This window comes from Chrysochloris asiatica, unplaced genomic scaffold (genome assembly GCF_000296735.1).
Source record: "Chrysochloris asiatica unplaced genomic scaffold, ChrAsi1.0 scaffold00028, whole genome shotgun sequence".
Taxonomy (NCBI): Eukaryota; Metazoa; Chordata; class Mammalia; order Afrosoricida; family Chrysochloridae; genus Chrysochloris; species Chrysochloris asiatica.
In genome coordinates this window covers 2,690,198-2,715,329 of record NW_006408546.1, presented here as the reverse complement: position 1 = coordinate 2,715,329, position 25,132 = coordinate 2,690,198, and the positions used below count along the sequence as shown (strand labels likewise).

At 42.1% G+C, this 25,132-nt stretch overlaps 1 protein-coding gene across 1 annotated transcript in view; it reads right to left on the bottom strand.

Moving 5' to 3' along the window:
• SH3BP5 (SH3-domain binding protein 5 (BTK-associated)) overlaps positions 1–450 on the bottom strand; it is an 86,775-nt gene extending 86,325 nt beyond the window's left edge. Inside the window, exon 1 of the mRNA XM_006840018.1 lies at positions 131–450. Within this exon, the coding sequence (XP_006840081.1) occupies positions 131–268 (138 nt within the window). The 5' untranslated portion in view covers positions 269–450. The remainder of the gene's footprint in view (positions 1–130) is intronic.
• Between the last annotated feature and the right edge of the window lie 24,682 nt (positions 451–25,132).

Genomic DNA, 25,132 nt, shown 5'->3' with positions numbered 1-25,132 from the left:
TCTGGTCACGACCTGGACGGACCTACGTGGCCGCCAACCCCTGAGGCTGCGGAACGGGATTAGGTGTAGACGCCGACCTTCGCGGGGGCCTTTGCGAAACACGGACCAGGGTTCTTCTCTCGCGCCCTACCTGGATCCGAGGGTCCACCTCCTCTTCCTCTTCCAGTCCCTGCTCCATCCCTTCCACGTCCTCCTCCTCTGCGTCCCCGGCCGGCGGCGGGAACTCGGCTGGTTCCTCGGAGCGACTCCGCTTCAGCGCCGCGTCCATGCGGGCAGGAATGCGAGAGCTGCAGCCGAAACGCGAACCGTGCCGTGGGCTCCGGAGCGCTGGAGGGGTCGCGGCCGCCGCAGGCTTGCCGGAGCCGCCTCGCCACAGCCCGACACGGACCGGGAGCCGCAGTGGCCGACACCAGCTCGCGGATGTGAATTCCTCCGACCCTGGCGAGCCGAGCGGAGGAAATGGGCGAGGCCGCCCCCTTTCTGCCGCGGCTGTCAGCGCAGCGGCGCCCGCTCCGCCCTGGTCCCGCCGGGCCGCCCACCTCGGCGCGGCCTGACACCCTTCGTAGGCTAGTTCTAATTACCCAGGTCTCCGTCACAAAACCCCAGGCCTTAAAGCCTCTAGGGGAGTGAAATGGGACAGTCCCCACACCCTTTTAACTGAGCAGCACGAATATATTACAAACTACCTAACGTTGTTGTTAAGTGCGATTAAGTCAGTTCCTACTTATAGCCAGTCTGTATAGGAGCTCTGGTAGCGTAGTGGTTACGAATCGGGCTGCGAACCTTAAGGTCAGCGGTTCGAAACTACCAGCCGCTCCGCGGGAGAAAGATGAGGCTTTCTACTCCCGTAAGGATTTACACCCTCGGAAACCCTGTACAGGGTCGCTATGGGTCGGAAACGACTCGACGGCACTTAACAACAACAACATAGGGTTTCCGAGGAGCTACTGGTGGGTTTGAACTGCCAACCTTGTGGTTCACAATCCAGTGCTGATCCAACAGCGCCATACCAGGAATCTACCTAACGTCAGCCACCTGCTTTCCGGGTAACCGCCTTATAGGCCAAGAAAGATTTAGGGGATGAGAGGAAAGTTGGAGGCATTTTCACTCTCTGAAGTCAACTTTAGTGACCTGTGCTCAGTGAAGCTATGCCAGTTTCAAGGCTCGGTCAAACTCCTATCCTCTCCGGTGAATTTTGTGAATTGTATCTATCTGAAAGTTTCCTCAGAAAAGGGAACTGAAACGGGCCTCACATAGGCAAACTGAAGTCCATCTACATAGATTCATTTTCCATAGGCTGTGGCTTTCTCTGGGCAGAGCTCCATGCCCAACATCCGGTGCTTTCATAGGCCTGGGATAACCCTACCTGAATAGTTATGTAGCATCAAGAATCCCTTGAGTATGGTGGTAGTAGTGGTGGTGATGTGCCGAGGAGTCGGTTCCAACCTCATAGCGACCCTGTTACAGGGTTTTCTAGGCTGTAAATCTTTGCGGGAGAAGAAAGCCTCATCTTTCTCCTGCAGAACTGCAAGTAGTTTCGAACTGCTGACCATGAGATTAGCACCCGACTTGTATGCTACCAGAGCTCCTTACACTGAGTGTAGATTCGGGTACATTCCTTTTTGGAGAAACCAAAGAGTGTGCACACTAGCCAAGGAGTTATGGACTGGTAAGGTTTCCTGCCCACTCCACAAGTAGAGAGTCAAAGCTTGCCTGGGAAATTTGGCATCACCAAAGGTCAAACAAAGGGATATATCTATACTATGATGAAATGTCAGAGTTCCTGTAGTATCAGGGGACCACAAACTCGGGTGACAAAAGCTCTACAGGGACGTTACCATTGATGCAGAAAGTATACACTTTATACAGGAGACTTGTGGACCGTTGGCTCTGGAAGTCTAAAGAACAAACTTGCTTGATAAGGAAGCATCTTTTCTTAGAGCCTTCCATAGAGTCCTGGTATGACACTGAGGGATAAGGCACTGGACCACAACGTCGACTTTAACAACAAGGTCAGAGATTCAAACTCAACAGCTGCTGCTTGGAAACCCTACACAGGGTTGCTGTGAGTCAGAACCAACTCAACAGCACTTAACAATGTAACAACTTTAAAGCGTTGGGGGACACTGATGGTTCATTGGTAGAATTTAGGACCCAGGTTCCATTCTGAGCCAATGAACAGCATGCTCAGCCACCGTGGAAACTAACTTGTTGCTATGATGCTGAATAGGTTTTAGTGGAGCTTCTGGAATAGGTAGAATGACCTAGTGATCTATTAGTGAAAACTCAGCCATGCAAAAGCCTATGGAGCATAGTTCTGCTTTGACACACACACACACATGGAGTTTCCATGAGCCAGGGTACAATTCAACAGCAGCTAACAACAGCATCATTAAAGCCACCTAGAAAAACTCACTTCTGATAACTTTATCAGAAGCTAAGTTGGGGGAGGCAGGGCAGGGTTAAGGAACTCTAGTAGTGTGGTGGTTATGAGTCGGGCTGCTAACCTCAAGATCAGTTCAAAACTACCAGCTGTTCCGTGGGAGAATATAAGGCTTTTTTCTCCTGTAAAGACTTAACAGCCTCAGCAACCCCATGAATCAGAACTGACTCCATGGCACAACCCCTACAAGAAAGCATTATGGTAGGGCAGTGGTTAAAACACTCCACTGATAACTAAACATGTTAAACCAGTTTATAACTAAAAGTTTAAAATACGGCTGTGTGCTTCGGTAGAGGTTTTAGTGTTGGAAAGCCAGTGGAACAACGTTACTCTGACCAATAGGGTGTCAACTCAGTGTCATTGGGTTTGGGATCCCTGGTTGTACTGTGTGATTAAGGCATTTGGCTTATAATCAAAAGACCAGCAGTTCCAACCCACCAGCCACTTTATGGGAGAAAAATGTGGCAGTTTGCTTCCATAAAGATTTATAGCTTTGGAAATCCTCTGGGGCATTTCTACATTGTCCTATAGGGTACGTATGAGTTGAATCGAATCCTCTGCAGTGGGTTTAGTTTGTTTTTGTTTTGCTTTGTTTTTTGGTCATCGAAATTCTTCTGTCTCCTAGAGGAAGTCAGGTGTACCCAGTTTGTTTGTTTGGGGTTGTGTTCTTGTTTTTGCTTTTAACTTTTGATTGTAGTTTGGGTGAAAGTTTATAAAGCAAATAAGTTTCCTATTCAACGGTTTCAGTTTGTTTTGTGACATTCGTTGCAATCCCCTCAGCGTAACAGCATTCTTTTCACTTCCTTCCTGCGTTCCCCATTTCCATGTACCCATCTTCTCTGCCCCTTCTGGCATTCTGAACTTCATTTGTGATCAAATGTTTTCCTTTTGATCTTGTATGGTTGATGGTTCTAAGAACCATGCTTCTCCTGGGTGTTACTATTCACTTGAGAGGACTGTTGTGTGGCTGAAAGGTGATCTCTGAGAGTAGGTTCAATTGCAGGTTTGAATGTGTCAAAGGGCCACAGTTTCAGGAGCTTCACCAGCCTCTACCAGACCAATAAGTCTGGTCTTTTTTGTGATTCTGAATTTTGTTCTACCTTTTTCTCCCACACAGTCCAGGACCTTCTATTTGTGATCCCAATCAGAGTTGTCAGTAATGGTGAACAGGCACCATGTAGCTCCGATCTCAGGTTAGTGGAGACTGTGGGTCATGTGATTCATGTGGTTTATCAGTTCTTTGGACTAATTGTTTCCTTGAGACTTTGGTGGTGGTGTTTTTTTCACTCTTCTTTGGACCATACAGGAACAGGCTAATAATAGTTGTATCTTCAATAGCCACGCTTTTCAGGACAGTGTTATGACAATTGACCTAGATGTTCACCAGGATAGTCTTCCATTCTTAAAACCAGTTATGTTATATGCATAACCTAATCATGGTAGGACTCCTGGTGTGGTACTGTAGGATCAGCACTAGACGTCAAAGCACAACATCAGCAGTTCACATCCACCAACTGCTCCTTGGAAACCCTTTACAGGACCACTATGAGTGGGCACCAACTCCACAGCACTTAACAACAATCATGATAGTAACTGTCCCATCATATTTACAGGTCCCCTAAATTACACAGGAAGTCCTGGTATGGCACTGTCAGATATGTACTGGACTGCTAACTGCAAGGTTGGCGGTTCAAACCCTCAGCCACTCCTCAGACACCCTCTACAGGGTTGCTATGAGTCAGAAATGACTCAACGGCACATAACAACAAATTATACAGGGGTGTATAAACCAGGGGGCAGGAAACTCAGGGACAGCCTTATAATTCTGCCTCCACACATACTAAGAAGGCAAGCCATATGATTAAATAAATGCTTTTATTTATTTTAGCTGGCATATTGATCTAGAGCAGTTATTATGAAAGTCTGGAGGTTCCCTACACCTTTCAGGATATCTGTGAGGTCAAAACTCATCTCATAATAATACCAAGGCAATATTTGTCCATTTCACTCCTAGTATCTCACAAAGTTTCCAGAAACTACATGCAGGAGCAGATAGATTTGAGAATCCAGCTGTCTTCTATTAAGCCAGACAATAAAGAGATTTGCAATGTAAAACAATGTCCTTCTTGTGTTTCTTGTTAGGGGAATTATAGCTACTTTTATAAAATTATAATATTTATATTACTACACTGCTGTCAATCTTTCTGGAAACAGAATGCCATAACGTTCTCCCTCAGAGATACTAGCGGGGTTTGAACCAAACTCTCGGTTAACAGCCGGCCACTTATCCACTACACCACCAGGAATCCTTATTGTTGTTGTTGTTGTTGTTGTTAAGTGTCATCGAGTTTGTTCCAACTCATAGCGACCCTGTTTAAGGTTTCCAAAGAGCTCCTGGTGAACTTGAACCACCGACCTTGCTGTTCAAACCAACTTTGCAGCCCAGTGCATTAACCCGCAGCACCACACCAGGCCTCCTTATCACTGTTACTTTCTATGCATTAATAAACTGTTGTTGCTGCAACTATTGTTATTTATTGTTGTTGTTATTAGGTACTCTTGAGTTGGTTCCAACTTATAGAGATGCCATGCACAACAGAACAAAATACTTCCTGGTCCTGTGCCATCATCACGATTGTTGCTACGTTTGAGTTCATTGCTGCTGCCAATGTGCCAATCGATCTTGTTGAAGGTCTTCATCTTTTTCACTGACCCTTCACTTTACCAAGCATGATGTCCTTCTCCAGGGACTGGTCCCTCCTGATAACGTGTCTCAAGTATGAGAGATGAAGTTTTGCCATCCTAGCTTCCATGAAGCATTCTAACTGTATTTTTTTCCACGAAGATTTGTTTGTTATTCTGGTAGTCCATGGTACTTTTAGTATTCATCTCCAACACCATAATTCAAATACATCTACTCTTCTACAGTCTTCCTTAATAATTGCCCAACTTTCACATGAATATGAGGCAAATTGAAAATACCATGGCTTGGGTCAGGCACATCTTAGTCTTGATATCTTTGCTCTAACTCTTTAAAAGGTTTTTTGCAGCAGATTTGCCTAATGCAATACATCTGTTGATTTCTTGGCTGCTGTTTCCATGAGCATTGATTGTGGATCCAAACCAAATGAAGTCCTTAGCAACTTAAAATCTTTTCTTCATTTATCATGCTATTTATTAGTCCAGTGAGAGGATTTTGTTTTCTTCACATTGAGATCCAATGCATACTGCTTTGATCTTCATCAATAAGTGTTTTAAATTCACTTCATTTCCTTCAAGCAAGGTTATATTATCTGCAAATCACAGGTTGTTAATGAGTCTTCCTCCAATCCTGATTTCACATTCTTCATATAATCCAGTGTCTTGGCTTATTTGCTCAGCATACAGATTGAACAAGTATGGTGAAACAATACAACCCTGGCACCCACCTTTCCTGATTTTAAACCACTTAATGTCCCCTTGTGCTGCTCAAATGAATGCCTCTTGGTCTATGTACAGGTTCTACATGAGCACAATTAAGTGTTCTGGAATACCCATTCTTCACAATGTTATCCATTATTTATATTATCCACACAGTCGAAAGCCTTGATAGTCAATAAAGTTAACATCTTTCTGAAATTCTCTGTTTTCAGCCAAAATCCATCTGACATCAGCAATGATATACGTCCTTTCACAGCCTCTTCTGAACAAGCTTGAATTTCTGACAATTCCCTGTTCATGGACTGTTGCAACTATTTTTAAACTATCTTCAGCAAAATTTTATTTGCATGTTATAGTAATGATATTGTTCAATGATTTCCCCATTCCATTATGTCACCTGTCTTTAGAATGGACATAAATATGGATCTCTTCCAGTTGTTTAGCCAGGTAACTTACAAATTTCTTGGCTTAGATAAATAAGTGAGCATCTCCAGTGCTGTATCAATTTGTTGAATGATTTCAATTTTCATTCCATCAGTTCATGGAGGCTTGTTTTCACCAAAGCCTTCAGTGCAGTTTGGACTTCTTCTTTCAATACTCGTGGTTTTTCAGCATATGATACCTTGTGAAATGGTTGAACATCAACCTTTTTTTAATTTTATTTAAAATTTTCAAGTACAGTAGCCACTGATAGATTTAGCCATATAAACAAGAGCTCTTGGAGGTCCTCAATCGTTTTTAAAGAGCATAAAGGGGTCCTGGCATCAAAAAGTTTGAGAATTACTGATTTAGAGAAAATGTACACTTAGTATATATTTTTTAATTTTTTATTTAAATAAATATGTTTGTATTTGTATTTAAATGTTCCACTTCCCTCTTCTTGAGAAAGATGCACCTCCCCTTCTTAGGACCCCTGTTGACCACTGGTGGAGTATTTGGGGACCAGTACATTTTTGTCCATTTTAGGAGACTTTAAGGATCCCTGGTGATACAATGAGTTAACTGCCAAAGGTTAGCAGTTCAAATCCACCAGCTGTTGTTCAGAAGAAAGATGAGTTTGTTATATATTGTTTAACAGTAGTAAATGATTGAGGACATGGTTATATCGGGGGTCACTGGTGTGCCATAACAAGTCTCTGGGTGGTACAAATGCTTCATGCTTGGCTACTAATCTGAAGGCTGATGGTTCAAACTCACCCAGAAACTCCACAGAAGAAATTCTGGGTGAATTGTTTCTATGAAGACAACAGCCAAGAAAACCCTTTAGAGCAGTTCTACCCTTAACACACGGATTACCACAAGTCAAAATCAACTTGAAGGCATCAGGTTAGAATCTACTTGAATCAGCAATTTCTTGATAAGGGCCTGATTGATGACTTGGTGTACAGTGTGGGCAAAGATAGGATACCTGACATCTTCACAAACATCTGAGAACTACTTTGTTGAACATGGCATTACCTAATGGATTTACTTTTATGACCTCCTCGAAGTTTGTTTAAGTCCAGACACTGGGGGGAAATACGTTCTGTGTGTTTGTTCATGGCCTCACCACCGCAAGCTGTAAATCTTCCTTAGCGAGAGTCATAGCCCCTGGAAACAGTGGACTAAGATTTGGATGGAAGGAAGAAAAACGGTCTGGCGGGATGAGCCTATGCTTCTCTAGCATATTTCTTATTTGTCATGATCTGGTTTCTTTCATGGAATTAAAGTCAACCTCTCCCTCTGTAACCCCACCTCCTCACTGATATCCTAGACTTACAGTCTGGGCCTCATCCTAGCTGGATTACAAAACAAGCAGATATCTCCTTATTTAGTGCACCTGTTGGAGTGGTGAAATGCTTTGGGCTGTTTCTATTTCTGTAGGTGTGGAGAGCAACTTGACTATTTTAAATAAGCACTTTTAAAATCCCTGCTATGTGTGTTCTTCTGACAGTATTCTGGTGTGCAGTGTGGTCTCTGACTGGGTCCAAAATATTCTTGGGTTTCTTTGTTAAGATAGCAACTTGTCATTTCCCCCAAAGTGGTAAAAGCCCAGGAGTGGTGGAATGAGAGGAAGGAGATTTGCAGACTTCAAAGCAGTTGGGTTGAGGTTAGGGCAGGATGGCAGGGAGGAGTACAGATAGTGCTGACCATGAACCAAGATGATGAGAATGGCATTTTCTCTTCCGGTGACTTAAAAGGCCACATTACATCAGCAGAATGATCCCTGTGTGAACATAGAAGTCCAACCAGGATGGGTTTCTTTGCTTGTTTTGCTTTTAACTGTGGTAGAATAGTGTGATAGGTTTTATATCAGCCAAGATTCTCAGTGGTTTGGCAGTTTGTACGTGATAATCCCCCAGGAAGAGATCTGCAATGAGCAGTAAATTGAAATGACGTGTCCTCAAGGGTGTGTACTGCTCCCAATGTATGTAGATGCTGTGGAAAAGCTAGCTTATTGTTTGCCAAGTCTGGATCCAGCATCTGGCTCTGCATCTGACCTATGGGTCCTTGGACTTGAGCTAGCAGCCTCCTATATTGCCGGCTAATCCTGGGAGTCACCAGCACCCTGCCATCTACCTGCTGACCTTGGATTCATTCACCTCTGCAGTCAGAAGTCTGCTGTCTGACTTGCTGGTCAGTTGGGTTCATCAACTCCTGTAGCTGCGTGACTTAGAAGAAACCTCCAAACAACATTGGGACCACAAACATGAAATTTGCCAGCCTCTACATTAGTGTGAGCCTCTTCCTTGATATAAACTTCTCTGTGGAGTTCTGGAAGGAGTCCTGATGGTACAGAACAGTACATGTTAGGATGCTAACCAAAAGGTTAGTTGTTTGAATCCACCAGTTGTTCTGTGGGAGAAAGATGAAGCCTTCTGCTCCCGTAAAGATTTATAGCCTCAGAAACTCTATACAGAGTCGTTGAGTTGGAACCAACTCTATGGTACACTACCACCACCACCATAGAGTCCTGGTGGGGCACTGCAGGATCAAAACTGGACTGCTAATCACAGAGTTGGTGGTTCAAACTCACCAGCAGCTCCTTGAAAACCTTATATAGGGTCTCTATGAGTTGGAACCCTATATGACAGAAACTGCTCTTCTGGATAGGAATGAATTGGCGTTCACACCACGTATCAATATCAATGACTGAAGGAAGTAACAATCGGCATCTTCTCCTTGCCCCACTTGTGATCTTTCCATGTCGTCTTATGCCAGAAGTTGCAAACCAACAGCTCCTAGTTAGACCAGTCTCATGGACACATTTTATCTGTCTAGAACAGCCATATGTAAAAACAGCATCTGAAACTCAGAGGTATTATTAAAAAAAAATCAAATTTCTCTGCTTGACAAGTATCTGGAGGAGATGTGAGGAGTGGATGGGTATGTGCTCTCAAGTAACCTCAGAACATTGTTGGCCGACCTCTCTTGAGGGCTCATTTCAGGTTAAGAGACCTCTCTTCATACCCAAGCACCCTCCTATCCATCGTGAGTTGGTGAAGGAAAGCTGTTCACCTCTGCTTTCACCCCATTCTCTCACCTTTTCCCATCAACCCCACGGAATCTTGGTGCATGGCAAGGGAGAAAAAGAGTTTAAAACAGACCTCAAACCCATAATATTCAACCCTAGATGACTGCTTCTCAGAAGAACTCAAATTCTAAAAGCCAATTCTTTGAAAAAGGACCAGAGCCTCTACATAATAAAGACTTTATTTGGTGACATCAATGTGTTGCCAAATTGTCTTGCATTGTGGCCACTCCCCTCTAATGAGAACCTTTATTTGTGCCCTAAATTGAATTAAACCCAAATCTCTTGACCCAGATGAGTAACAGGCCAAAGTACTTAGAGAAGCCTGGAAAAGACTCTTAATGCTGATCTATAGTCTCAGAGGAACTGCAGATAGTGAGAATGGTATGCAGTCCTGGAACTGGAAAAAAAAACTGTTGCCTTCATATAGAAGAAAGAGGCTTCCATACATTATAAACCAGTGGGCATAAGAGGCAACAGACAGGATTCTAGAATGGATTTTAAAAGGGAAAAAGTGTTTCTGGACCCCTGGAAGAAAAATGATTGACCACTATGACCTAGCTTGTGCTTTGTTTCTTTACTCCACAAACTTATTAGTCTAGTCAAGGCAGGAAAAAACTTAGGACAGCTATGTTCATTGTTTTACAATAACTGGTGTAGAGTAAGGCCACTTAAAGGAATCCATTTATAAAGGAAAACAAAATCTCATGTTAGATAATTTTTAAAAGGTGTTTAATGAGTCTTTGAAGTCCTGGTGTGGCGTAGTAGGATAAATGCTGGACCGCAAGGTCAGTTTGAACTGCAAGGTTCAGCAACTCTAATTCATCAGCTGTTCCTCAGAAACCCTATACAGGGTTGCTATGAGTCGGAACCAAGTCGAAGGCACTTAACAACAACAACGAGGAAACTTTTTGTGTAAAATAAAACTTTAAAATTTTTAATTTTTAAAATTTTGAAAATATGTTTATTTTATCCTTTATTTTAAAAAATACTGATTTGGCAAATATTTATGGAGTATTGTTACATGACAGTCTCTGACAATGAAGATACATCAGTAAAGGAAGTATGTGAAGTCCTTGTTCTCATGGAAATTATAGTCTAAGGGGAAGATAAAGATTTAAATACACAAATAAACAAGAGTTTCAGCTAGTAATGAACATAATTACTATGAAGAGAATAAAACAGAGTAATTAGATAAAGAGAGCCTATAGGGTGGGGGCTGCTTCAAAGGGGAGCTGGAGAAGGTCTCTGTGGATAAGACATTTGAGTTCAGGTTTGGGTGATGAGGAGCCAAGCAGCCTGGCTGTGGAGGACGCAGGAATCAGACAGCAGAGGCCTTAAGGAGAGGCAACTGGAAGCCCAAGGGGTGGCAGAAGAGTGAGTGAGGAAAAAGGAATGAGATGAGGTGGGAAACAAGCAGTGGGTCCAAGTCACATGATGTAGGGTTTGGAAGATCTCAGAAAAGAGTTTGGATTTTATTATAAACAGGATGAGAAGCCACAGGAGAGATTTAATGTAAGAACAGCACAATTTAACTTACATGTTAAATGTAAAAAAAATCAGTGAGGCTGCTATGGGGAGAACTACAAAAACACCAGTTAGGCGTTTGTTTTAGGGGTCCAGGTAGGAGATACAGTGATTTGGGGTAGGGTAGAAGCAGTGGGATGGAGTGGAGTGGGTTCCAGATGTATTTTGAAGATTGTTGTTACATGCCGTTGGTTGAATGTAAAACCGATTGTCTGCTCTGTAAACCTTCACTCAATTAATAGTAAAAGTAAAAAAAAGAAATGATAATATAAACTTAAAAAAAAAAAAAAAAAAAGCTTTCCCTTACTGGATTGTCTGTACAAAATGTACTGAAGCATTAAGGAAGAAAAAAAAAAAAAAAAGGGGACAGCTGAGAAAATTAACAAGGAGCTCAAATATTTGCCGTTGACTCATACATAGCGAGACCCTGTATAGGGTTTCCTAGAAGCAGCTAGTGACTTTGAACCATTAATCTTGTGGTTCAAATTGACCTTGTGGTTGAGTGCTTATCCTTCAGTGCCACACCAGGTGCTGTAGGATCAACAAAACTTGTAGAGTCAACAATACTTGATGGTCCATTAGATGTAGGTGTGATCAGGGATAGAAGTATCCTGAATAACTCTTGAAATCTGGGCTTGAGCAAGCGGCTAAATGATGCTGTTATTACCAAGCGAGGTAGGGAAGACTTGAGGAACCAAGTTGAAGGAAAGAGGTCCGGTTTTGGATCCCCTCGTCTGAAAGGCTATGAAACACTCAAGCAGAGATGTCAAGTCCTGCTGACTGCCTGCCGTGGAGTCGATTCTGGCTCATGGCAACACTGCAGAGGCTTTAAGGCTGTACATCTTTACAGAAGCAGAAAGCTCCATCTTTCTCCTGAGGAACCGCTGATGGATTCAAACTGCTGACCTTGCACTTAGCAGTCCAGCACATAGCCCACTATGCTCCCAGGGCTCCCAGGAGATGTTAAGTAGACAGTAGGATATACTACATCTGGAGCTCAGAGGGTCAGGTCAAGCTGCAGACGTAAATTTGAAAGTCAACTGCTTACAGATATTTAAGGCAAGGGACTGGGTGAGATCACTTAGAGAGGGGAAATAAGGACAGAAAGAGGACCAGAATGAAGCTCTGCGGCACAGCAGCATTTTCCTTGGAGAAGGCAGCTAATTCTTATAACTGGCACAACAAGAACCCAATCCTAATTCATTGGTCTAACTACCTATTTTTGTTTGTTTGTTTTGTTTTTCAATTTTGGTATATTTTTTGATAAAATGCTAGGATCATTTTAACATAAAATTCTTCAACTCACATTTTACTTACAAAACACAATCACAAACCATGTAATTTTGACAAATATTTGAGCTCCTTGTTAATTTTCCCAGCTGTCTCCTCTCTTTTTTTTTTTTCTTCCTTAATGCTTCAGTACATTTTGTATGGACAATACAGTAAGGGAAAGCTTTTTTTTTTTTTTTTAAGTTTATATTATCATTTCTTTTTTTTACTTTTACTATTAATTGAGTGAAGGTTTACAGAGCAGATCATCGGTTTTACATTCAACCAATCATGCAGTACATTTCATCTTGATTGCAATTCCTTAATGTAGCATCATCTATCCTACTTCTCCTTTCCATTCTGTCTTCTGCCCCACTTAGTTCTGAATTTTGTCCTTAAGTAAATACTGCCCTTTTGATCTCAAATGGTTGACTATTCTGTGGTCTGCAACCCTCAGTAGTGCTGTTGTTCCCCCGCCCCACACACACACCATAAACCTATCTATTGCTTGGCTAAAAATTGAACCATGGGGGTGAGTTTAAATTCCAGACATCTCTTTATTATTTTGATATTCAAGTCCTTTTCATTTCGTTTCTTTTTGGTCTTCATTCTCATAGATTATCTCTGATCTATCACTGCTATTTCTCCACTTGTCAATGGCTTTGCAGAGCTTTAGAACAGTTCCCCCAAATTGCTTTCCTAATCTTCATGAACTCTTGTTTATTCTGCAAGAATGACAGTTCACTTGGTCACCAGTTTTAATTTTATTTGCATTCTGGTTTGTAGCCTGAGAACTCTAGAAAGAATAATGACCAAAAATCTTTGACCCAGTAGGCAATGGTTTTAAAGGGGAGGATGTGTGATCAGTTTATCAGAGATTTTGTATCACATGACATTAGCTATCAGTAGTTGTCCACAGAACCCATTATCCCCCTTTTCAGGCACACAGCTAAATAGCATTTCCCTACCTACACTTGTCTGTCAGTTTGTCATACTGTGGTGGCTTGTGTGTTGCTGTGATGCTTAAATCTATGCTACCATAGATGAGTGAGCACCTCCAATGTTGTATTAGTTTGTTGAAACATTTCAATTTATATTTCATCAATTCCTGGAGCCTTGTTTTTCACCATTCTTTCAGTGCAGCTTGGACCTCTTCACTCACTATCACCAGCTAAAACAAGGCCAGGGGCCAACTGTGGGACACACCATCAACTGCTTATATGCACGTTCAAGCTGAAGCTGAACAAAATTAAAACAAGTCCATGAGAGCCAAAATATGACCTTCAGTATATCTCACTTGAATTTATAGATTTATAATGCATCAAGATTTGATGCATTAGACATTGATGAGTGAAGACCAGAGGAGTTTTGGAATGACATCAAGAACACCATCTATGAAGAAAGCAAAAAGTCATTGAAAAGACAGGAAGGAAAGAAAAGACCCAAAGGAATGTCAGACGAGACTCTGAAACTTGACCTTGAGCATAGAGAAGCTAAACCACTGTAAGAAATGAGGAAATAAATGAGCTGAACATAAAATTTCAAAGGGAAGCTCAAGAAGACAAAGTCAAGTATTATAATGAAATGTACAAAGACCTGAAGTTAGAAAGCAAAGGAGAAGAATATGCTCAGCATTTCTCAAACTGAAAGAAATGAAGAAAAAAAAAATTCAAGTCTTGCAATATTGAAGGGTTCTATGGGTAAATGAGGAATGATGCAGAAAACATCAAAAGAAGATGAAAGAAATACACAGAGTCACTATACCAAAAAGAAATGGACGATGTTAACCATTTTAAGAGAAAGCGTATGATCACAGATATCACTTTGAGGACTAAGGGGAGCCTGACCCAAACCATGGTATTTTCACACTTCATATGCATGTGAAAGTTAGACAATGTCTAAGGAAGACCATAGAATAATTGATGCATTTGAATTATGGTGTTGGAGATGATTATTAAAAATACCATGGACTGCCAGAAGAAAAAGCAAATCTGTCTTTGAAGAAGCACAGCCAGAAGTATCCCTTAGAGGATGGGATGACTTCATCTTACATGTTTTGGACATGTTGTCAGGAGTGACCAGGCTCTGGAGAAGGACATCATGCTTGGTAAAGTGGAGGGGAAATGAAAAAGAGGAAGACCCCCAATGAGATGGATTGGAACAGTGGTAGCAACAATAGACTCAAACAGAACAATTGTGAGGATGATGCAAGACTGTGCAGTGTTCCGTTCTGTTGTGTATAGGGTGGCTATGAGCCAGAACTGACTTGTCAGCACCTAAGAACAGCAGCAACACCTACTTTTGGCTTTGTGACTAAGTGAACAGCAGTACCTGCCATTTTCAGGCCTATCTCCCCCCGCCACACACACACACAAAATGTTGCTTTCCTCTTCTATGTCTGGATGCAGATGACAATGAGGCCCTAGAGAATGGCAAAGCCACCAAATGGAGAGAACCCGAAACTCTGATGGCCTGCATTAAAGACAGCAACTCCACCAACTGGAGTGCCTATCCTGAATTGCTATTGTTTGAACTAGGAAACAATTTGACTGTGTTGAGCTATTAAATGTTGGAACCTGTTTGTTACTGTGGTTTATCCTATTCTAACGAATACATTGCTCTATTTAATTTCAGGAATGAGGAAATGAATATCCAGTAATGACCCACTATAACCCACTGCTATCAATTCCAGCTCACAGTGAGCAGACAGGACAGAGGAGAACAGTCCCATAGGGGTTCCAAGGCTGTCAATCTTCACAGCAGCAGATCAGCACATCTTTCTCCTGAGAAACGGCTACTCAGCTCGAACGGCAGAACTTCTGGTCCAGTACTTAACCCACGAGTGCTCCTAATAAGGAGCCCTTACACATTTCAGCAAACTGTTTATCTGGCATAGCACAAGTTCATATAGACAAGGTTGAGAAACACAGGGATGGTTGCTGGCTCCAATCAGAGAATTCATGACGGATTAGACAAACAAACCTAAAGGCTAATGAATCGCTATCAAACTCCTCACATTCATTTAGACTTGATTCTCAGCTCTGGCATTGTCAACATTTGGATTAATTACTTAGATAAATATAAAGAAAACATGCTTCTCAAACACACACAAGGCACAATGCTAGAAGTACCTTTGTTTGCACAATCACGTTTTACAAAAATCTGGTGGTGGTGGTATGCCTTCCTGTCGATTCTGAATCATGTTGGTTATGTGACCCTGCTTAGAGTTTCCGAGGCTGTAAATTTTTATGGGAACAGAAAGCCTTACCTTTCTCCCGGAAAACATCTGGTAGTTGCGAACTGCTGACCTTGAGGCTAGTAGCCTGACTCATAACCACTATGCTACCAGAGCTCCTTAGCAACCCTGTATACAGTTTCTGAGGCAATAAATCTTTATGGGAACAGAAAGTCTCATCTTTCTCCTACAGAGTTGCTGGTAGATTCAAACTGCTGTCCTTGTGGTTAGCTGCCTAACACGTAACAACTATGCTACTAGGGGCTCCTTCACAAAGATCTAGGCTCTGTATTTTCATTATGTTGTTATATAACAACAACTCGAGAAAAAATAATGGACAAAGACTTTGACCCAATGAGCAAAGGGTAGAAGCTTTTGGTTTATAAATTGAGGTGAAATTCACATAACATAAACTTAATCCTTTTATAGTACACAGTTCAGTGGCACTTATGCATTCAGTGTTATGCCCCCAATACCTTTACCTAGTTCCAGAACATTTTCATCATTCCAAAAGAAAATTTAAAATGCATTAAGCAGCCACTTCACATCCACCATCCTCCGAAGCCCTTGGCAACCACAAATTTGCTTACCTCTGTTCCCTTTAATTCTTGCATTCTTCTCCTACCTTCATTATTCTTCTGCCTACCTCCCTTTTGTACATTGCCTTCCTGTCACTCAAATTAACACACGTCTACCCTCTAGCTGGTGTGGCATTGTGGGCTAATGTGCTGGACTTCAAAGTTGGTTTGAACCTTAAGGTGAGCGGTTCCAACTCTCCAGCTGCTCCTTGTAAACCCTAAATACATGGTTGCTATGGGTTGGACCTGAATTGACGGTACTTGACAACAACAACATCAACCCTCTAGCTAGGAGTCCTCATGTGGCACTGTGAGTTAATGCACTGGACTGCAAGGTTGATTTGAACTGCAAGTTCGGCAGTTCAAGCTCACTAACTGCTCCTCAGAGTCCCTATACAGGGTTGCTATGACTCGGAAATGACTCAATGGCACTTAAAAACAACAACCACCTTCTAACTGGACTCCTAGTGTGACTGTAGGATAAACACTGGACCACAAGATCAGTTTGAACTCAAAGGTCAGGGGTTCAAACTCACCAGCCTCTCCTTGGAAATTCTACACAGGGTCGCTATGAGTTGGAAATGACTTGACAGCACTTAACAAAAACCTTCTAGGCAGTGAATTACTTGTACCCCTTCTCTCCCACCCCTGGTAAACTTCAAAGGCTGTTTCTTTGAGTGTGAAAACGTTTTTTTGACTTTTTACTATAGTGATGTCATACAATATTTTTCCTTTTGTGAATGACCAATTTCACTCAATGTAATGTCCTCCAAAGTCACTAATGTTATGAGGTGTTTCACAGCTTCATCGTTATTCAACAATGCCTAATATTCCATTCTGTGTATGTATCAAAGTTAGTTTATCCATTCTTCCACTGATGGTCATTGAAACTTGTCTCCATCTTTTTTGCTATTCTGGATAGTACTGCAGTGAACGTGGTGGTGATGGTGGTGGTGATGTGCTGTGGAATCACTTCTAACTCATAGCAACCCTGCAGAGGGTTTCCAAGGCTGTAAATCTTTACAGCAACAGAAAGCCTCATCTTTCTCCTGTGGAACTGCTGGTAGTTTCAAACTGCTGACCTTGAGGTTAGCAGCCCAACTCATAACCACTGTGCTACCAGAGCTCCTTGCAATGAACATGGCTGTTTACATTTCTATTTGCATCATTACTCTTATTTCGGGTGTGGTGCTGTAGGATAAAGCACTGGACCACAAGGTCAGTTTGAACCACAAGGTCAGCAGTTCAAACTCACCACCTGCTCCTTGGAAACCCTATACAGAGTCACTGTTAGTCGGAACCGACTTGACAGCACAACAACAACTGACTTTTCTAATACATATATCAATTATCATGTATAATTATCATGTGACCCAGCAGGATGGCAGGGTCACATGATAATTCTATTTCCAAGTTTTTGAGGAAGCGCTATACTGTTTCCCACAGTGTATATCACATTTCTTTTATCATTCATATGTTCATGGACACTTGGATCATTGCCATCTTTTGATTATTGTAAATAGTATTACAGTGAACACTGGTAGACAAGTATGAAAGGGTTTCAAAAAGTCCATGGAAAAATGGACTGAAAAGATCATGGAATGTTTCCAGGAACTTCTGAAACCCTGTCATATTTGTTTGAGTCACTGCTTTCAATTCTTTTGCAGTAGCATTGCTGGATCATATGGTCATTCTATATTTAATTTATTGAGGAAGTGCCAAACTCACTTATATCATTTGACAGTCCACCAGCCATGTACAAGGGTTTCAGTGTCTCCACATCTTTACCAACAGTTGTTAATTTTCTGCTCTTGTTTATCTGTTTATTAAAGCCATCCCTGTGGGTGTAAAGTGGTAGCTCATTGTGTCTTTGGAAGTTCGCATCCACCCAGAGTCTCTGTAGGAGAAAGACCAGGTGATCTGCTCCCAGCAAGATGACCATCCAAAGGTCCATTGCTATCAAGTTGATTCCAACTCATAGTGACCCTACAGGGCAGGGTAGAAGTGTCCCATAGGACTTCCAAGGCTGGAAGCTTTATGGAAAACAAACTGCGACATCTCTCTCCTGCCGAGCAGTTAGTGGATTCCAACTGCCGACTTTTCACTTAGCAGCTGAGAACTTAACCACTGTGCCACCAGGGATCCTTTAGGATAGAACCAGGGCCCCAAAGGAAGAGAAGGGTGATAGTGTGGTAAGGGATGTATTGTCTCATATACTGAAAAATTCCTGGAAATGTTAGCTTCAGGCATGGCTAGATGAGGAGTCATTTTACTGTCTCCATCTCTCTGCCCTGCCGTCTTCTGTGTTGGCTCCCTTCCCAGACAGGCCTACTTCTTAAGGTGAGTAATTGGCCACCAGCAGCTCCAGGCTTGTGTTAAACCAGCATGGCAACCCTGGCCAAGACTGTCTCCTCACTAGTAATTTCTGGGACTGACTTTCATTGAACTGACTTGGATCACATGCCCATTCCTGAATCAATTACTAAGCCAGAGTAAGGGGAGTAAGAGTTACTTATTGGCTTGACCTTGATTACAAGTTGACCCTAGAGTCCAAATTTCATTCTATAAAACACCAACCACGGGCCAGCACTTTATGTCATCAAGTGGATTCTTGACTCAGAGCAAGCCCATATGACAAAGCAGAACTGTTTCCCAGGCAGTCATTCCTGGGTTGTAATCTTTACGGGAGCAGATTACCACCTCTTTCTCTCATGGAGCTGCTAGGTGGGTTCAAACTGGCAACCTTTCTGTTAGCAACTGAGCCCTTAATGTATGTGGCTGTGCCCGCAGGGCTCCTTCATCACTATGATGCTAAAGAGGAATTTTTTCCTAATGGCTCATCAGGAAGTCAGAGAACAGCAGAAACCCTGATCTATAGCTCACGGAAAGAAGACAAGAAAAAAAGTACATGTTGCCACAGTGGAAAGGCAATGGAGCTTTTCCAACAGGTTCCTTCTCTTTGTAGAGAGGCCTGCAAACACACAAGGTCACAGCTTCACTTCTGCTGCAGGTGCGCCGCAGTTCTTTCCATACTGTTCCAAGGAAGCTTATTCACATGAGCTTCGAAAGTCTGCTGCCAAGGATAATTGTGCAACCCAAAGAGAAAGCGGATTTCTGTAGACAAGACACAGATGTATCTTGTAGAAGGAGACAAAGTGTCATCTTTGTTTCAATACTTTGTGACAAATTTTTCTCTGGAAAACATTTAGATTCTTACAACCTACATGCAGGCCAGAATGTATGCAGTAATACCCACAGAACCTACTGTTTTTAAAATATTAATATTTAAACACAAGGAGTTTTGTGGCACAATGGTTACGCACTCAGCTGCCAACTTAAAGGTTGTGGTTTGAAACCACTCGGCAACTCTGCAGGAGAAAGACCTGCTCCCTTAAAGATTGTTGTTGTGTTGTTGTGAAGTGCTGTCAAGTCACTTCCAACTCATAACAACCCGTATAGGGTTTCTAAGGAGCAGCTGGTGAATTTGAACCGCTGACCTTGTGGTTCAAACCAATCTTGAAGATCAAGTGCTTATCCTACAGTGCCACACCAGGACTCTAGCCAGGAAAATCTTATGGACAGTTCAACTCTACAGCATGGGGTCACTCTGTTGGAATCGACTTGATGGCACCTAATAGCAATATTTAGGAGTTCTGGTAGAGGAGTGGTTATAAGTCGGACTGCCAACCTCAAAGTCAGTAGCTCAAAACTACCAGTTGTTCCATGGTAGAAAGACGAGGCTTTCTGCTCCCCTAAAGATTTACAGCCTTGGAAACTCTATGCAGGGCAGCTGTGAGTTGGAACCAACTCCACGGTACATAACCATCACTAACCACCACAACCAGCAATATTGGAACATAGTGGTAAGAAAACACAGAGACAACTTTGTGTTTAATTCTACTTCTTAATGGTCTATGAGTCCTGGTATGGCGCTGTAGGATTAGCAAAGGACTGCTAACCACAGGTTGGCAGTTCAAACCCAACAGTCGCTCCTTGGAAACCCTATACACGGTTGCCACGAGTCAGAACTGACTCATAGCACTTAACAACAGCTAACAACGGTCTATGAAAGACACTATCTGGCACCAAAGTCTGAGCTCTGAACTGATAGTGATATGCTTTTAGAGAGGTACAGGCTGACCCCTTAAGTCTTCCTGGATCTATAAAAAGCTAAGTATATAATTAAGGCAGAAGCTGAATTTCTGTCTCTGCCCGTGAACTAGTTTAAACTTCCAGTACTGCTATTTATGAAGCTGTGTCAGCCAGTCACTTACCTTCTGTGAGCCACGGTTGCCTCATTTGTCAGCTGGTGGTAATGGAATCTACTTTGCAGAGTAATGTATTAAATAAACGAATATATCTAGAGATCTGTGTACACACTCTGAGTACAATAAATGGTAGCTATCATAAAGAATAACTTTGGCTAAACTCCAACCGCGAACCTTTCAGTTAGCAGCTGAGCATGTAAACCTGTTTGCAACACTCAGAGACTCCAAGGACGAACTTCCATGAAAGGGTTCCTTGTACTGGCTCTGATCAGACTGCATGTGAGCTTATTGCCCTTTGAGTATTCCATCTTCTTGACATGGAGAAACAGCAGCAGAAGTTATATCAAGTCATGGAGATATTTTTAAATATTTCGTATTTGTGTTTTTGAGGAGTGGTGGAAAGGATTGCTTTCTCTGAGGTGACTTCAAAAAAATCGTTGAAAAAAACCCTATCTTTTTTCAATTCCATTCTTTCATAAACTGTTTTTGAAGCCTCCTTGTAGTCCTGTGTACGTATAGAAGCAGTGTTTTGTGCTCTGCATTTTATCCTCTCCGCAGCAGGGTGAATGTCCTCCATGCACACTGACAGCACCTACCTAAAGTACACTGGAGTCTCTCAGCTTTCCACCTGAGTTTGTGATGGTTTTCAAGCTGCCGATATACAGAGTCGCCCTAAAGACAAGGTTTGTTAACAGCTTCAGAGCAACCCTTATTGGTTGGGGAATGGAAAGTCTTGGGAAAACACCCAGCCCTTAGTCCTTCAGAAATACAGTTCTGGTGCATTCCATGCCATCTCTCAGAGGGAGCCCCCATTGCCTGCACAACAACTAGTGGCATTACCACACCCTTTTAATGGTTTATTTCTACCTTCAGGGTCTCAAGCTCTCAACTTGTTCACTCCTGATTCCTAGCCCTGCCCCCCAAATAAACTGTTGCTTTGGGTGTTGTGTATCTGTACCCTCATGTTTTACAGAGAAGAACTGTCCTGTAGGGTTTCTAAAGTTTTCCTCTTAAAGAGGAAGCAGACAGCCTCGTCATCCCATGAGGAAAAATTGGTAGATTGGAATCATCCACCTTTTGGTTAGCAGCTGAGCACTTAATCACCATGCATCCAGGGCTCCTCACCAAATAAACTGCCTGTGTCAAAGTCCTTATCTGGGGTTTTGTTCTCAGGAAAAAAAAATAGGACATGTATCAACAAGCAAGATGGATATTTCCTATTTGTTTGTGTGTTTAACATTCAGAACTATTGTTGCTTTTTTACTGAACAAGAATGCAAGGAGTACCTGCTGTTACTGGGAAGGGGTGTTTTTAACTGAAGAAGTCGGAATTCAGTTCCTACCAGGGATAACATAGTTAACATAGTCCAGGATCTGTGGTGGATTGGGGAGGAATTGCAGTCTGGCTAATTCTGGGTAAGGCAGCATTTCTTACTCCCAGTCCTAGTGCTGGGAGCTGAAATGAATGCATGAGTGGGAAAAGGCTGTGAATTGAGGCAGATCATGGAAACCTGGGGAACTGAAGTTGAGGTTACAGTCAGAAAACAAAGTGGGCTTCACAATGTCCATTTGTGAAGGTGAGGTGGTCTGGATTTATTCCAGTGAGTAAGGGTGAAGGTCAAGATAACAGCTTCTATCCCTTTCCAACATGTGTGTGAGGCCTGTTGCTGCTATATGCCACTGAATCGACTCCAACTCATATTGTTGTTAAGTGCCATTAAGTCGGTTCTTACTCAGCAACCCTGTATAGGCTTTTCGAGGAGTGGCTCTTGGTTTGAACTGCCAACGTTGCAGTTCAAACTGAACTTGTGGTCCAGTGATTACAATAGCACATCAGAACTCTAACTCATAGCACCTCCATAAAACAAAGGAGAACTGAACCACAAGGTCAGCGGTTCAACCTCACCAGCCACTCCTCAGAAACCCTATACAGGGTCGCTATGGGTCAGAACCAGCTCAACAGCACTTAACAACAATATTTACAGAACAAGTCGGATAGATGCTAATCACTGACATCTCTGTTAGCAACTGAGCGTTTAACCATTGGACCACGAGGACTTCTTGTGTAAGGCCTAACATGGAACAATAGCCCCTAATCTCAGTGGTTCTAATATCCACCCTCCCACTCCACCATGGACTTATTTGCATGGAAAGTACAAAGAAGGAAATGAAGAGGAAACCAGGATGAAAAAGCAATTGGGCCCAATCATAACACCTGCATCTCAAGGGCACAATTTTAACCAGTGGAAAGGAAGCTCAGAACAAAAGGTCAGCATAACCAAAGGGGAATTTCCAAAAACAATCAACAACAACTGGCAAATCTTAACCATCACCTGCTCACTCTTCTTCCTGCTGATTTTATGAAGGCATTTTTTTTTTTCTTCTTTGAATCTGTGGGTCTTCAGAGTAGATTGGGAACGCAGTGGCTCCACAGGATAAGCACTGGACTGCAAAACACAAGGCAGGAGATTCAAGCCCACCAATCACTCTGCTGGAGAAAAATGAGGATTTCTTCTGGAAAAATTCAGAAAGCCTCGGAAACCCTATACACGGTCACTATGAGTCAGAATGAACTCAACAGCACTTAACAACACAGTAACACAGCAGATGGAGTGATGGCATTTCTGGGGACAGAAATGCTTTTCCAGGTGCAGCTATGATTTTAATTCCAGAAAAATGTTGAGTGGTCAGCTGCCAGTATAAATTAGATTCTCCTGCGATTAATAGCAGATTGTTGTTGTTGTCGTTACGTGCCATCAAGCTGGTTTCAACTCATAGTTGAACGTTTCTGAGGAGCAGCTGGTGAGCTTGAACCAGCAGCCTTGCAGTTCAAACAAGCTTGCAGTCCAAGTCATTAACCCATAGTGCCACACCAGGACTCCCTCTTACCTCTCTAACTAAAGCAAACCAAACAACTCACTCTAAACACAAGAGACCTTCCCAAACCATAGGTCTTTATCTTGGATATTGACATTTCTAGATAGTTGCTGGTAGATTCTGTTCAATAATTACAATAATCAGATACCCCTGAACTGTAGATCATCAGAACTATTCCTTGTAAGGACAGAAATGCAGTTTCTTGAGAAAGGACATAACCTTTAATCTTAGTTAAAATCTTCACAATTCAAAAAAAAAAAAAAATCTAAACAATTCCTCATCTCAAACTGGCTTCTTTGCAACATTAATATCAAACGTCTGCTGTATGTGCTTACTGTAAGGAATTAACTGCCAAGATCTGAAAAGGAAATTTACTGAGTACATTTAAAAAGTTACTCAGGGCCATGTGAAAAATATAGATAATAAAGAGAGAACCACAGATCTGAATGTGCTTTTACAGATCAGAATTCAACATAAATCTTAATTTGTTTGTTTAACTGTGGTGAAAATATACATAACAAAACATATGTATATATATCAACAGTTTCTACAAGTCCACTCCAGGGACACTGATTATATTTTTCAACTTGTGCCACCATTCTCACAATCTCTTTAACATAAACTCAGTGTCCTTAAGTAAAAACGCCCCTTTCCCCCCTCTTTCTCACCCCTACCAAAAACAAACAATTCCTTTTTGGTCAGTGGATTCCAACTCATAGAGATCTTACAGGACAGTGTAGAACTACCCCATAGGCTTTCCAAGGCTGTAAAGCTTTATGGAAACAGATTGCTACATCGTTCTCTCTCTGAGTGGTTGGGGGATTCGAACTGCTGATCTTTCAGCTAGTGTTGTTGTTATTAGGCGCCATTGAGTCAGTAACGACTCATAGCAATCCTATGCACAACAGAATGAAAATGCTGCCCAGACCTGGGCCAAATCACAATTCTTGCTACACCTGAGGCCATGGCTCCTGCCACTGTGCCAAGCCATCTTGCTGGGGATCTTCCACAGCTGAGCACTTAACTACTGTGCCACCAGGGCTCCTGTCCCTCCCACCCCTAGTAACCACTAGAAATCTTTGTTTCTCTATATTTGCTTATTTCATTTAAGTGATATCATACAGTATTTGTCCTTTGGTGACTGACTTATTTCAAGCACGGTGGTGGCTGCGTGCCGTGGAGTAGGTTCCGACTCATAGCGATCCTGTACAGGGTTTCCGAGGCTATATATCTTTAAGGGAGCAGAAAGCCTCATCTTTCTCCTGCAGAACAGCTGGTAGTTTCCAACTGCTTACCTTGCGGTTCGCAGCCCAATTCGTAACCATTAAACTATCAGAATGTTCATCTATGTTGCAACATCCATCAAGACTTTATTTCTCTTTATACTTTAGGAATATTCCATTGCATGTATGCCACATGTTGTTTATTCAATCATTACTTGTTTTAAATTAGCAGTGGATATTTGAATGAAAACTGTTCTCTCCTTATAAATGACCTTGAAACCTTTGGATTATCATCAGTAAATCTGTATATATCTAATCTATGCTATCCAATATGGTAGCCACTAGTCATATGTGATTATAGAGCTCTTAAATGTGCAATATGCTCATGATATAACCTTGCTTGTTCAAAGTGAAGAGGACTTAAAATATTTACTTATGAAGATCAAAGACCACAGCGTTCGGTATGGATTGCATCTCAATGTAAAGAAATCCTCACCACTGGACCAATAAACAACATTCTTATCAATGGAGAAAAGATTGAAGTTGTCAAGGTCTTCATTCTTCTTGGATCAACTATCAACACTCATGGAAGCAGCACTCAGGAAATCAAATGATGTATTGCATTAGGCAAATCTGCTGCACAAGACCTTTTTAAAGTGTTGAAGAGCAAAGATGTCAGCTTGAAGACTAAGGTGCGCCTGACCCAAGCCATAGTATTTTCAATAACCTCATATCCATGCGAAAGCTAGACAGTGAATAAGGAAGACAGACCGTAGAAGAAA